Source organism: Anabrus simplex, chromosome 1 (assembly GCF_040414725.1).
Source record: "Anabrus simplex isolate iqAnaSimp1 chromosome 1, ASM4041472v1, whole genome shotgun sequence".
NCBI classification, from domain to species: Eukaryota; Metazoa; Arthropoda; class Insecta; order Orthoptera; family Tettigoniidae; genus Anabrus; species Anabrus simplex.
The window spans coordinates 741,807,476-741,823,702 of NC_090265.1; the positions used below are offsets into that span (position 1 = coordinate 741,807,476).

At 41.0% G+C, this 16,227-nt stretch overlaps 1 protein-coding gene across 1 annotated transcript in view; it reads right to left on the reverse strand.

Annotated features, from left to right (window-relative positions):
- The window catches only part of pip (heparan sulfate 2-O-sulfotransferase pipe), a 205,061-nt gene that overhangs the window by 132,487 nt on the left and 56,347 nt on the right, over positions 1-16,227 (reverse strand). The window contains exon 2 of the mRNA XM_067136140.2: positions 9,874-10,001. Within this exon, the coding sequence (XP_066992241.1) occupies positions 9,874-10,001 (128 nt within the window). The remainder of the gene's footprint in view (positions 1-9,873; positions 10,002-16,227) is intronic.

Sequence of the window (16,227 nt, forward strand, 5' to 3'; positions counted from 1 at the left end):
TTCGGTTCGGGTGACTATGCTTGGAAAATATTGATCCAACAAAGGCAACAAGTTAATATTTTCAAGTATGTTTCCAGATCTAAAGTGTTGTAATTATTAACCAAGTGTTACATTGTTTTATAATTTCTGTTCGTTTATGAATTATCTTTACGCAAACGAAGTTAAATTAAAATTTAAAAGAAAGTAATATTAGTCCTAAATTATACGAATAAAATAAACATTGTATCATTAAAAACCCTTTTTTTGTTTACTGAATGCAGTGGCTAAGGGGTCCTTGGACATGCTTGTGATGTGTTCAGGGGTCTCAGAGATAACAAGTTTGGAAAACCCTGCATTAGACGATAGTTTTCTAGCGCCTCCTCTTGTGTTACATCAGGACTAAACAGAGCTGTGCTCGTGGAGAAACTTGTAGCAGGGCAATAATTTTGCTCAAAAGATGGGAATAGTTTAGTGCATAGACAAAGGAGAATACTTCAAATAATTTCGTTGCCTTCTATTTATGCGTCAAGAAATGTTTAAATGACACCATTATGACATGAACCTAGTCAGTGAACTACTGACCTTAAACAGTTCCAGGCCTATGACCACACAGTTTTTGAGGCTTCCCCGTCTCAAGCGCATGATCAGTGCTGAACACCACCACCGCTATTGTTCACTCCCTGCACGTAGAATACCATCCACACACACGTTTTCATCAAGGGGCGTTCCAATAATCCTCCCTTCACAATACAGTTTCCGGAGACTTGCCCACTTCTACATCCGCGCTTGTGTTCCACATCGTAAGTTATGCCATTCCTTCCTCCACCAAATTATGAGCCAGAGTTGGCAGGACTCGTCTCCGAACGTTCGGCTGACGTGAAGATAGGGGGGCAAAGAAGTCATGTAAAACGTATTTCCTTATCCATCGAGTCTGGTCACCTATCAGTGTTTATGTGTGCACTGAGCTGTTTTAATATATTACACGAAACATGTAGAGTTTTATTCCTAATTGTGGGCTGAGGAATTGCAACACAAGAGTAATGGTGTCAGTGACTGAGATTTATCGGAATAATCCGCATTATATACTACGATTGTATTCTTGGAAAACTGATACACATACTGTATATCATGAAAAATGTAATATTTGTGAATTACGGAGCTTGGCTTAATCTGGAATCTCTGCGATATGAAGAAAATGAGCGAGTTGGCCGTGCGGCTAGGGTTGTGAACGTGTATTCTATCAGTAAATGCAATTAAAAATATACAGGGATATTTCAACACGTCATGACATCAGAAACAGCTCCGTAAGCAGACATAAGTGAGGTAAGAAACGTTTTCCTTTGCAGCAACTTTTAAGTTTATGTGGAAAACTTGCTATACCACAAGTTATTATTATTATTATTATTATTATTATTATTATTATTATTATTATTATTATTTTAAAACTGACTTTCGTCGCACTGACAGAGATAGGTCTGACGGCGACGATAGGACAGTAAAGGGCTGGGAGTGGGAAGGAAGTGGCTGTGGCGTTAATTTGCCTGGTGTGAAAATGAGAAAGCACGGAAAACCATTTCTAGGCCCACCGACAGTGGGGTTCGAACCCACTATCTCCCGAACCACGCGGCCAATTACTCGACTACAAGTTACTGAACAAGTCACAACTATATCTGATGTAACAGTGCATGAAACATAAAGGATCTTGCACAATGTTCATTATGTGCAGTTCCTTGATCCAACTGGTATTAACGAGGAAATATCCCTGAACTTAAACACCCAGTTCGTTGTTTTCTCGTTAAGCCGACAAAATGAAAATTAAAACTAACTTGAACCTAGTTTCCACTCCATTCAGGTAGGAGGGAACAGAGTTAATATGTTCGTCCGCTTCCTTGGGTTGAGAGGCCCATGGGTTCGATTTGGTTCATTCTCAGGCTCGGAGACTGTAAAACTGGTCCGAATCACCATCTCGTGCGAACCCAATAAATTGAGATAACAGCCAGGAAGAAGAAGTTCTAGTCTCTGACACATGAATTCAGTCAACTACTTACATAAAGAGGCGTATAACAAATCTTGTTTTTAGAACGCGAGTTACTGACTGGACTGGAAACTCATTGTAGAGTACACGAAACCGGTAATTTAGCAGTCATAGGGATTCGAAGGGCCCAGTCGCAGTATGTGACGTGTGTTGAAGAAAGGATACGGATAATTCGTCAGCTAGTGGAGTGAAAGTTGTTTGAGAGCACTTAAAGGTTGGCTTATTGTACGAAAAAACAATCTTGTAAAAAAAAATAAGAAAAAACAGGTTAGCCCACTTTCATTAGCATGTATCCTTTACGCTGGAATAATAATAATAATAATAATAATAATAATAATAATAATAATAATAATAATAATAATAATAATAATAATAATAATTTAAGTACAGCTGTGCATGTTTTATACATTTCTGCCACAACCTTACGTTTATAATTGATGCCTCAGCATATACTGTATCCGTGTTAGTGAGGAGACATCAAATTCGGATACTGGTTATTTCTAACATTTTATTTTTAGGTGAGGTACATATTTCTCATAACAGTTAGAGCAATCAAACATAGTGTACTTTTTAATTACCTAAAAGCTACGAGGAAGACTTGCGAAAAGTATATTCTTCCAAGCAGTATGCCACAAACCACGTCAGAATTTTTCACAGATTTTCCTTCTCCTTCTTCTTATTATTATTATTATTTGGTTCATGCACCTCCCAGGGTTTTTTTTCCCGGACTCAGCGACGGATCCCACCTCTACCTTCCAACGCCAGTGTTTGGAGCGAGAGACGTATGGTCGGAGATAAAACTGGGGAGGAGGCATATGGCCTCACCTGCTATGCTGAACAGGGGTCATGTGGTGGATGGAAAGAGTGGGAGGGATAGGAAAGGTAGAGGTAAAGAAGCGGCCGTGGCCTTAAGTTACTGTAGGTACCATTCCGGCATATGCCTGCAGAAGTGGGAAACCTAGGAAAACCACTTCGAGAATGGGTGAAGTGGGAATCGAACCCCCTCTACTCAGTTGACCTCCCGAGGCTGAGTGGACCCCGTTCCAGTCCACGTACCACTTTTCAAATTTCCTAGCAGAGCCGGGAATCGAACCCTGACCTCCGGGGTGGCACCTAATCACACTAACCACTACACCACAGAGGTGATTTTCCTTCTTTTAAAGAGGATAACATAAGTATCGGATACGCTTGTAGGTACTCGTTGTATTAACATTGTGACTCATAAAGTAACCTCTACCGAGCTCGATAGCTGCAGTCGCTTAAGTGCGGCCAGTATCCGGTATTCAGGAGATAGTAGGTTCGAACCCCACTGTCGGCAGCCTTGAAGATGGTTTTCCGTGGTTTCCCATTTTCACACCAGACAAATGCTAGGGCTGTACCTTAATTAAGGCCACGGACGCTTCCTTCCCATCGTCGCCATAAGACATATCTGTGTTGGTGCGACGTAAAGCCAATATCGAAAAAAAAAGTAACCTCTTCCGTGGAAATTGTTTTAAAGTGCGTTTTGCTTCCGTCTTGATGAATTAAGAGACGTAATTGGTGTTAAAAATTGAAGGAAGAGTTTCTTAGATAACGGGCCTTAAAACACGCACGTTTCACGTCCAGTTGCCCAAAATAATGAAACTCTGCCATCACAGTCTGTACAGGAATATCTACGGGAGTAAACTTTTATTCCAATATTAATTGGAACTATTCGCATGGCCGAAGTAACGTAAGAAGTTACTAAGGCACCTGCTCACTTTCACACACTCAGTTTGACAAGAGGAGAAAGGGGCCGCTGGACAATTACCTTCATTATACAAGAGGCTACTTGGCAGGCTTTCTACTTAGCGAGGGCGTGGAGTGTAATCCAGTATCACAGAGGTCACAAAGATCGCGACCAACAGTCGAACCTCTGATAGAGAAGATCGATGTAAGGATAAATCCACATTTATACACTAGCGGCAGACTTCTCATCTGAATAACGGTAATTATTGCTATTGAACGAAAATTGAACTTTCTATGAATCGAACCTTTCAAAGTAGCCAACCTTTGCAGTTATTTTTGTTATATGGAGGTTCGACTGTCTTTCGTAGACTGGTTTATTTCACATTTTTAGCCAGAATAGTCAATCAAACTCCGTTCGATATGTAAGACGTTTGAAGTTTATTTCGAGAACAGTGCGGTCGCGCAAATTAAACAAGTTGCGCTCGTTGATGTATTCATTAATCGACATATGGTTTATTTGTTGTGGTGTAGGTGTGGCTAGCCTGCCTCTTACCTGAAGGCTTGTCCAAGGATTTTAATTGTGAACTGATGGCTGGCATGGGGTTCAACTAATGAGCGGTCTGATGTGAGAGATAGCGAACGCGGTCAAGAAAGCAAAGCAACGGGCTGAGGATGTCCCCACGTACAACTACTATTACTACTACTACTACTACTACTACTACTACTACTACTACTAATAATAATAATAATAATTTCGTATGGTTATTGCTAGCTTGGATGTGGCCCTTCTAAGGAAGGCCCTCCGACGAGGGTGGGTGGCATCTGCCGTATATAGGAAACTGAGTTTTAGCTTTTAAACGTCACACTAACACATGTAAGGGTTTGGGTGACGGATAGAGGAGGAAGGGCTAAGATTGGAAAGGAAGCGCCGTGACCTTAATTAATATACAGGCCCTAGCATTTGTCTGGTGCGAAAAATGGCAAACCACGGAAAACCATCTTCAGGGCTGCCGACAGTAGCATTCGACACCCCCTCCCCATTAGTGATGGGACATTCGATTCATATTACTGAATCGATTCATTTGATTCCGTTCACGTTACTGAATCGATACAGCGATCCGATTCACGGCTCATTGGTCACCGCTCCTACTGCATCTGTGTAGTATGTGCTGGTAAGGCAGCAGCAACAGCATTCAGTGCTCGCAGCTGCCATCTGGTCTTCATACTATGAACTCCTTTCTTAGAAAAAATGCTAGTTACTCTAATACATCGAAGGTTTCCGGCGACGCAGGATGGGAAAGGTTAGGATTAGGAAGGTAGCAGCCATGGCCTGAATTAAGGTACAGTCCCAGCATTTCCTGGTGTGAAAATGCGGAAACTACGGAAAACCATCTTAACGGCTGCCGACGGTGGGATTCGAACCCACCATCCCCTGAATGCAAGCGCATAGCTACGCGATACTAACCGCACGACAACTCGCTCAGTCATTTTTGAAAATATGTATTTTTCTATCAGCTGAGGATTTTTTAAATCGTCATATTTTGTATAGGCTACCCGAGATGTACAGTAGCCCGCTGGTTTTCTGATTCAACATACTGTTATTGCGTCTGTCCACATATGATTGAAGTCTTGTGCAACGATGTGACATATGAACTGAGAGAATACTGAGCCGTTCTTCCCAATATAAAACAGGTACTTTTGAGTGGTCATGAGCATGACTCATAGTCATAGGGCAGGCTAAAGTCGAGTTTAATTGTCAAAAGTCAACTAAGTTATAAAACTAAGTTTCATTAAACTAATAAATAGTATAACCTAATAGCCTACCTACTTACGTGCTACTTCAGAATTATGTTGTAACTACCTTTTTAACACTGCAAATAAATCCATCTATTATTTAAACCTCCCTGTAAGAAGAGGACAGTGAATGTAAATGGGTATTTTTTTCAAATGAGCTGAGCTCGAGAGTCCATTATAGCATATTATTCTTTCAGTGTAGCATGGCTCACTGTATGTCTCACTGCAGTGAGCCGATACGGAGCCGTGCGTATCTTGTGTCTCACTGAGCCGGCTCGTTCACGATTCTTTCGGTGTGCCATGGCTCACTGTATGTCTCGCTGCAGCGGAAGCTCGGCTCTCCGCGTGTCCAGTGAGCCGATAAGGAGCCGTGTGTGTCATGTGTCTCACTGAGCCGCGCTCGTTCACGATTCTTTCGATGTGCCATGATTCACTGTCTCGCTGCAGTGGAAGCTCGGCTCCCCGTCAACGTCCAGTCAGTGCGCCACTCAGCACTGTCCGCTGGGAGTAAGCTGAATCGTGTGCCGTAAGCTCGCCGTTCCTGTGAATCGATTCACTCGGACACTTGAATGAATCGATACACTGCTTCGAATCATGCATTCAGTAGCCAACACTACTCCCCATCCCCCGAAAGCAAGCTCACAGCTACGCAAGCCCAACTCAGTGCCCGTAGTGTGGTGGGGGATAGTGTTGTGTGTTGCAGCAATGTACGGGGTAGTGCAAACACCCGGTCCACGCTTAAAGATTAAAATCTCTGGATTCTGCCGTTAAACAATAATCACCACCACCAGCAGCTGTCTTACTCAGATATGCCATATTTTGATTTTTCAGGGAACGTTCACTGCTGTATCCAAATACCGTGCAGAAGTATTTTCAAAGGATGTTACGCAGCACTGAAGATAGTTCATATTTCACTGTCGTACGGACAGGATGTAGAGAATAAATCATGGTCTGCTCTAGTCGTTTGGCCATAGAATCAAATAGCGCTTTAATCACATCCTGAGAAAAAGTCATCCACATTTATTCAGCCGTTGCCACAGACCATCAACATTCTCACGCAAAACATTCAAACGCTCTACCCTCGTTTGATCATGCCCCAGTCGTTTTCAATCTATATAATTTGTAAGTTTTTATGTGTGTCGATGTCGAAACACGAAATGAAACGCATAGCATACCTGTAAAATATGACGACCACACATATCTGATACATTCTCCCCTCTTCACACTACTAAATTAGTTAAAATAGTAAAACAACATTTCACACTATTTTCATTAGCCCTTAATAAATCTCACAGGAGGCTACTCCGACGAAAAGTTCGGTTGGAATATGGGTCAGGTGATTCATATCTCTAGGAAATTATACGAATTTAGGCAGTGGCACGGCAAACGAGACCTTTATGTAGGTTACTAAAAGTGCAATCATAGAAGGCACTGTTGTTCTCAAGAATTCAAGAATGGCGCGTCAGGAGTCAACATACGAGGATCAGTCAATGGATGACCCCAAAAGAGGAACTCCCTCCTGGCCATGTCACAGATTGGGTGAATTGGAGAGCACTGAATAGACTGCGCTCTGGTGTTACGCGGTGCAGGGCACGGCGGGCGTGGCAGAAGCTGGTCAAGGTAAACAAATTTGTTCATAATATACGCATGGCTTAAAAATAATTTGATAGAATGTGACAATGTTCTTGTAGAACGAAACATGTCATTCTAGTTATAATGACAATTTCTTTACAAGTATATTATAGTGTACTAAGGAAATTTTGTGTTTCGACAGATTGAAAAGCTTACAAGTGATATTAACTAAGTCGAATTTTCCTTTTTTTACAAGTTACTTTATTTCGCACCGAAACAGACAGGTCTTCTGGAGACGGTGGGGCAGGAAAGAGCTCGGATTGGGGAAGGAAAGCTACCGTGGGTTTAATTAAGGTACAGCCCCAGCACTTGCCTGGTGTGAAAATGGGAAACTACGGAAAACTTTGTTGAATTATGGATTCCTTCTTAACTAAATAAAAATAATAATTCATTCCAAAAATATGGTGATCTTGCACGATACAGTATAAGTGGAATATAAGAAACATACGCACATTCCGTCACCACCATCAACAAAAACTCCCCCCCCCCCGCCCAGGAACTCACAAGCAAGCAGCTTACAACAGCTATATTAACAGGTTATTAAAAATTCCCATGAGTAACTCAAAACAGCCTTCAGAACCAGAAACAAAATATCTGAACACGTATATATAATACACATAGTATCAACAAAAAATATCTTCACATCATTTCGGGAGTATATATATTCACTTGTGACGACTACAAAATGTTTTATACAGGAAGGACTGGGCGAACCTTAGTCAGAAATACCAGAAACATTTTAAGGCAGTAAAGTACAAATGTGTTCCGCTTTTGCGGACATCGAGATACCTTGGCACAGATAATGGAACCGGATAAAATTTTAAATGAAACGGTTGCAAGCAACATTTTATTCACAACCTTTAGGTGACGTAATGCCATATGATTCCACGCGCTCCGTACTTAAAACTGAACTCGATCAAGAGCCTTTACACGAGGTATGTCGCACTTTTTACAGCAACATTGTAAAGTTATACGGATTGTTTGCATACTATTTCTTTTCCTTATCTTACAGTTGATCTCAACAGGGCTCTATTTTAATCTTTTAAACTTATTTGAACTCATTTTGACGACACACTCATGTGGACTTAAATGTTGTAAATAATTTTTACAGTGATGGTGGAAACCGGTTTTGGATTTAAAATAGTGTGCTGATACGACTGTTTGTGATTGTTAATAATAATACTATCATCAGCACTGTTTGCTAAGATGGCTTTGATATTTTATAGTGATTATAAACATACGCACGACACAACGGGTCTTGTCTTGGTGATATTATATGGCTTGGGAACTGACCCTGGCAGGAATAGAAGCTCGACTGGTCTCAGAACGTTGCTGACATCCTGGGTACTTGTTAAGTCGGTGTGAATGCGCACTAGAAGTCAGAAAAACACATCAGTCTTACAAGACTTTCCACACTATGGGCAGCAAAGATGGCTTTACTGTAGATGTCAGTAGACATTCCTTTTACTTAACGTTGTACCTCGAACAATAAAAGTTTATTCCTCAAAGTAGTATTTCATAAAACTATTGTATGCCTTTATATCATCACGGGACATCGCAGATCGAAATTTGGTGCATTTTCTTATTGTAAATGTACCGTATATAAAACATCTGTAACGCTTTTTGTACCGCTTTAAATCGAAGTTATTTTAAATGTAAAAAATATGTGGTTGGTACTATTGTTATAGAAATAAGTTTAATGTAATTCTGTTCGAATTTCGAATTCCTATTGCATTTTAAAATGATAAATTAAAAATGCAAGGGAAGTGGTAAATTGTGGCCAGATACCGTAGTTGTCGACATATTGATAACATGCGGTTTGCCGAGCGCGATTAAAGCACGTCGCTTTGTGTCGAAGTTTCCTACACCTAAAGTAGGATTCCTTAGCAAATTTACCTCAGATTTCTAAAAGGGTGCTAGGCTGAGTGGCTCAGACGGTTGAGGCACTGCCTTTCTGACCCCAACTTGGCAGATTCGATCCTGGCTCAGTCCGTTGGTATTTAAAGGTGCTCAAATACGTCAACCTCTTGTCGGTAGATTTACTTGCACGTAAAGGAACTCCTGCGGGACAAAATTCCGGCAGCTCGGCGTCTCCGAAAACCTTCAGAAGTAGTTAGTGGGATGTAAAACAATAACATTCTTCTTCTTCTTATTCTTCTTCTTCTTATTATTATAAAAGGGTAACGTCAAAACCCTAAAAGCTTTAAAACTATTTTGAAAAGTGGGAAATTGAATACTTCCGTTATACTTTTAGTTTATCCACACAACAGCAATTTGAAATTCGAGCATTATTATATTAAACTTGGATCATTTTGGTAAATAATAATTCTAAACAAGTAGGTTATCTGCAGGATTTAAAGCGTTACGTAGACACGGTACGGATTTTGGGCCTTCTTTATTTCCATATAGCAAAGACGCTTTTGCCGACCGTGGGCGAAGGGTCAGAGTTACCTGGAATAAATTGCAAAATTTTTGTGATAACATAATTCTTCTTATTCCTTGCCTTTTTATTGTCGTTGGCAATTTGAATGGTTTGGTCCAGTTTTTCGGCCGGATGCCCTTTCCTATGTGGAGGGATTGAGTGTTTCTGTGTTGTGTTGTGTTGTGTTGTGTTGTGTTGTGTTGTGTTGTGTTGTGTTGTGTGCAGATGAAGAGAAGACGAAAACATACACCCAGTCCTCGAGCGAGAAGGAATACACATACGGGACGAGTGATGTGGTACTCACCAGATAGCTCATTGTCCTCTGGCTGCAGTTTGACCTCCATCTGTCGCAGTTTACTGTTGAGGTCCCTGGTGTGGATGAAGAGGAACAGTGTGGTGGATAGCGCCATGAGCGCCACCAACTCGCTCGTCCTGCGGCAAACAGAGCAATTGTATGAGGAGAGTAGCTAACTAACTAACTAACTAATTAATTAACGGACTAACTAAATGAATTTCTTTCACAGCTCTTTATTTTACACAAGTGACGGAATATGGCAATAAATATGGTAATTTACTAGAAAGCTTAGTTATGCTTCCTCTTAAAACAATAGTCACCCCTCCCACCCCTTCACTGCTTCCTGTGAACACCGATGGCTTTTTCTTTGCTAGTTGCTTTACGTCGCACCGACATAGATAGGTCTTATGGCGACGATGGGAAAGGGAAGGGCTAGGAGTGGGAGGGAAGCGGCCGTGTGGCCTTAATTAAGGTACAGCCCCAGCATTTGCCTGGTGTGAAAATGGGAAACCACGGAAAACCATTTTCAGGGCTGCCTACAGTGGGGTTCGAACCTACTATCTCCCGAATACTTGATACCGGCCGCACTTAAGCGACTGCAGCTATCGAGCTCGGTCCTGATGGTTTTATCACACGTTGTTACAAACATGAAGACGCTTACTACAACAGTTTGATATTTGAGAAGTCAAAGGAAGCACTTCTAACATTTTAAGTAGATCATAAATCTTAGTGACATCCTCAATATTCCTTTCCCTACTGCTGTTGAGCAGCTCTGTCCACAGGCCACGTCACCGTGTTTACTGTCACGGGCCTGTCCAGCAAGCAATTAGTAACGTATGGGTACCAAGTGACACTTTTCATTTCTATATTTGGGAAAGAGAACCGAACACTTTCGGCTAGTCAAAGGCTCCTTCAAGACAGATGTTACTAACTCAGTTGAACTGACCGGACTCACGCTCATGATATTTGGGAAATGTTTCAACTGTTCTTGTGTTGTGAGGAAGAAGCCATGGCATCTGTGGGATGTAATTACGCTGACTGAATGTTTACTCATCAATACGTGACTTTTAGCAATGTTCAGTTCACCCAACTCGAGTGCTAGTAATTGTTAAACTCCGATCGCGACATGTGATCACAAATACAGTAAAACACATTTTGCTTTAGCCCTCTCACAGCTCCTCCACGTGTCCTGTTCTCCACACAGAAGGTCGGTGCTGTTCAAGGTTCATATCCTGTTTCTCCCTTCTATTCTCATAGAATTTTGTACCAGGCTATATTTAAGACGTGACTGAAATAGACCGCTCTTCTGTGTTTTGCCAGTTCCACCTCCTCGCTGGTGACGTGTCATCTTCAACATTTCAGTTCATTGACGAAGTCTTCAGTGCCCATCCTTCAGCACAGCCCACGAGGTCACGGTTGCATACATATTTTCAGAAACACACCTCTTGTGAACTTGATTTCTGCAGTCTTGTCTTGGCCGGCACATGAGACGTATGTCCTCATAATGTGCCTTCATCTTTAATTGTTCGAAATATTGTTACAGCACATATTGTGAAATATTTGAATCATGACAGACACTTTGATCCACTAAGAGGAAGAGTCCTCTAAGTTTTAATTACTCTGTTGATGGGGTGATAGTAACTCATGGGGAACGCTCTTAAGTAGCTAGGGTTTAATGTAAGGAATTATCTTCATTGGGGTGATGACGTAAACGGGGTTGTATATGAAGGTTACGGATCTCTTCTTATGGTCATGAGAACATTTAGGGGTTGTAATAAGGATGTAAAAGAGAGGACGTATAAGTCTCTGATAAGACCCCACACCAGGACTACTTCATACGAGAACTGGACAATACGCAAAGGAAAGCAGCACAGTTTGTTCTGTGTGATTTCCGACAAAAGGGTTGTGTTACGAAACTGTTGCAAACTTTGGGCTTGGGAGATAGGAGACGAGCTGCCCGACTTAGCGGTATGTTACGACCTGTCAGTGGACAGATGGCATGGAAGAACATTAGTAGACGAATAAAATTGAGCGGAGCTTTTAAAAGTAGGAAAGATCATATGAAGATAAAGTTCGAATTCGAGGGGACAAATTAGGGGAAATGTTCGTTTATAGGATGAGGAGTTAGGGATTGGAGTAAATTATCGAAACATTTCCAAGTTCTTAGAAAACGTGTTAAGAAAGGTAGGTAAACAATTGTTAGGGAATCTGCACCTGGGTGATAGCCCTAAATGCAGATCACTGATGATTGATGTAATGAGATTAACTTGGCACAGAGTATTAGCTAAGCCAAGAGTTGAAAAATCTTTATACCAAGCAGTCTAGACCTCACTATTATGGAGAATCAGTTTATGCCGTTGAGACTAATTATTTTCTGTAAAGATTTTCAATTGATGTTGTCTATGAACTTCACAAAACAAAAAAAGAATCGAACTGTGTAAAATACAGGATATCAGTGCCAGTGACTGTCTGTGCATTTCTTACTTAAATAAATAATTCTAAACATCACTATTACCTCAAGTTTTATGGTGTTCGAAAGAGAAACTTGAAATTTGGTTTGATTTTTTATAACATGTAATAAAATAATGAATTTTTGTCTTGTCGTATCATTCATATAATTTTCCACAAAAATGCGTCTTTTCAATGCCACTGCAGCTAAATCTGTGTGTCGTCTAACTTGGCAACTATGCGGCCTTTTTCCCGTACAAGAGGTCGTCATGAAATGTTACTTTCTGGTTTGTGACCACAGCTATCGTCAGTGCCATAAATATTGGAAAATGTTATTTAAACGATAGATGGATCTCTTTGTTAACATAGTACGACATGCCCGACTACCTCAGCCGGGTTTGAACCCGCGATATCCCACTGCTCCACTCTAATTTGATCCGCTAAGTGAAGGTTTCTAGGCAAATTTCCGTACACAATTTTTTATCTATACTTTATGCACATTAGATCTGCCCTTAACAAGGTTTAAAATGTCTCCAGGGAAAGGACATTCGGCCTAAAGGTGGCAACGTGTGGAACCTCGTCGTGGACTTCCGGCAAATTTCTTTTATGCAGACTGACGTCTTAAACAGGATCACAGTGTTGGCCTTGAAAAGGATCGATCTTCATCTTCAGGAATCCTGTTATTGAAGAGCAACAAAAAACCGTGATAAACACCGAAAATTGTAACAAACTCAACATTTAAATGACTGCCTGATAGGCAGCCCAGGAATATAGGGTGGATAAATCCTAGTTATGTGTATGATGTGGTTCCGTACAAATAGCTACTAGCTTTCACACATCTTACTCTCAAGGGATCTGATAAGTTTCTAGCGCTATACTTAAGTAGTTCGTTCATAAAACGCGACTCACGTCCAGGAAATATATTATAGGCGGAGCAGCCCAAGCTTTCACAACATATTTATGAGCTGGTCAATAATTACTGTGTGATAGTTAAATAAATGCAGAAAAGAGAGAGAACACTGGCCCGATGGGGACCTCCTTTCCGGTGAAGGTCTGTCTTATTGTCGGATGGTCGCGCTCCGCTGAACAGTACCCGCCGGGTATCTCCTCGCAACGTCTCTAGCGAAGAATGTGGTTAGTAGGTGGAGATAGTAAGGGAGTACTTATCGCACTTCCTGTTCAGCGAACTGTTGTGGTCAAATGTAAATCACTATAAGTTTAAACAGCGCATCAGATCAGTGGCGTGTGGGGATGGCAAGCATTAGTGCCGGGGGTGTCCGATGACATGTTCGGCTCGTCTGGCACAGGTCTTTTCTTCCCGCCTGTGGGTGATCTGCCTGATGATGAGGTAGGGCATATAGCCTACCATTATCGAATAACAGCAAGGCTTAACATTTCCATCCGACGGGTGAATCACCGTTAACAGCGTCATATTCCCTCACTCCATATGAGCACTACGGAGAGGTTTGGATTGAATCCAAGCTTTTGGCACGTATTTAGAAATTGTATACCACCACCTCTCCTACTCTGTCGGCCAACATCCTAATGGTGAATTTTTCTTCTACAAGCGGGACTCGAACCATCACGATGTCAAACTGTAAAGACTTGCCGTCTTAACGATCAGTCATCTTCAGCCTGTTTTTGATTTGCCTCGAAAAACCTTTTGACAGGATTGACTGCGGAGATATTTGTCCACGAGCGTTCAATGACGGCGTTTGCTGGATCTTCCTGTGACTTTGTCAACGTCTCAGCGCTGGCAAAAACGTGTTGGACGATCTTGACGTGTCACTATAAGTGCTGCCAATATTGTATAAGTGTGTCTAGCCGAAGGCTAAATAATACAATAAATTGCTTTCTTGCCATGACAAGAAAAATAGTGACTAAAGTAAAATAATAACTTATTTCTGCATGATACTTATAGATATGTTTTAAGTGGCAAAGTTAGGGACGTCTGTGTATGTTCTTGACCAGTGAATACATAAATATGAAAAGCTGAAACATATCACTATACTACTGTGCTATATTACTGTACATTACATATCTAATATACTCCGCAATATAAAATGAAATGACATTTTCTTCCTAAGTACAATAATATAATACCTATGAGGAAATTAAAATATTACAATACTACTACTACTACTACTACTACTAATAATAATAATAATAATAATAATAATAATAATAATAATAATAATAATTTATATAACCGTACTGTCATTTGCAATTTAATGCTCTCACATTGACAAAAGTTTTAGTAACCATGTTCGACCTGTGGGTAAAATGTTTTGGAAAATAGGGATCGAGATAAAGATTAAAATGGGAACCACATCTGAGTACTACTAACAGTAACGATCATGGCTTGATGATGATGATTCTACGAGCTAATCCCATAGAGGTATTTTGAGCACACTCCGTGGTTTGATATCCCTGCGGAAGGGAGTTCCGTTCACGGCTGGCCACAACAGTGAAGGAATTGTAAGCTGAGGATTTATGTTTAGGAATGGCGATGAATGTGTTGTTCAGCGCTCTGGTGTCTTTCTCATGGTGTGCAGAAAGGCTGTGAAATCGTTCATACAGGTAGGTTGGGGACTGTAAGGTAAGGATTCGGTGCAGTGAAGTCAAGGTATGCAGCGTAGCCATCCGAGCTCAGCGTAAGACTGGGTAACATAAATTTGAAATTGTTTAAACCGTGGAGCGTGGCAAAAGCTCCTCTGATCTGGCCACGAGAGTTACTCCCAAGTTCTTTACACTCTGGCAAAAGCCAACCCCAGCTCGAAAGCTCTTTCCTGACGGAAACCCGACGGACGACGGCAATTTAATATACTGATGATATATCGAACCTTACATAACTTGAAAATTTCGTTTCTTATTCTTAATCCATAACACTGGATCATGCAGTTTCCTCCCCACTCCTCGTTATGACTGGGTCCTACCTGCAACTGATGGAAGACAACTTCAACATTTAAAACAATACGTGGAGATTGTCTTCTGAATAGCACAGTTTCGTGTTCTGGTTCTCTGATTGTAGTATGTAGCTTAGTGACATTGACAGTTTAGAATTAAAACTACCTCCCTTAGTCCCGTTTACTGATACAGAACAGAGGTTGAGGGGAGAAGGATTCCCTTCCCGTCGGCAACCTCAGTTGAGGAGATGATGAAGTGGGATAAGGAGGTGGAGGGGGCCGATCTCTCCTCGCATTTGTCTAGAAGTGAAACTGGAAAAGCATTCTGAGGCCAGCCGACGGCTATTTGAAGCCACCGGCAGTGCCAATGCACAATGAGAGACCTTGTCTCACTACCAAAAATTGATGACTGCTTGGCCATCAGATGATATAGATGTTGATTCCCATAGGGAATCTGAAATATTTGTCCCGAAATAGCCTACGCAGTGGCCTCTACGGTATGCACTAGCCATGCGTCTTGGTAGGTGTGCTAGGTACCAACTGATGAGCCCAACCTAGCACACGAGGGCGAAACGATGGCAACCAGGAAAGAGTTAACTGGAAAATTTATAATGTCCAATAACGGACCGTGTATATTGGCATTATAAATTTACTTATTCGGGACAAATATTTCAGATTCCCTAAGGGAATCAACATCTATATCATAAAATTTAGCGGATAAAATATTTTTTGTTGGCAACACTGGATGCTACCGAGAATAATAATAATAATAATAATAATAATAATAATAATAATAATAATAATAATAATAATAATAATAATAATAATAATAATAATAATAATAATAATAATAATAATAATAATAATAATAGGATTTCGGCTGCTACATTTAGAAGAATGCAGCAAAGTGCCATTCAGCAGTAATAAAGAATTTGGGTGATCTCAGAGAGAAGGCGACTTTCTAAAGGCGTACGTGTGCCTTTCTAACTCGCTCGCCCTTCACTTGGAC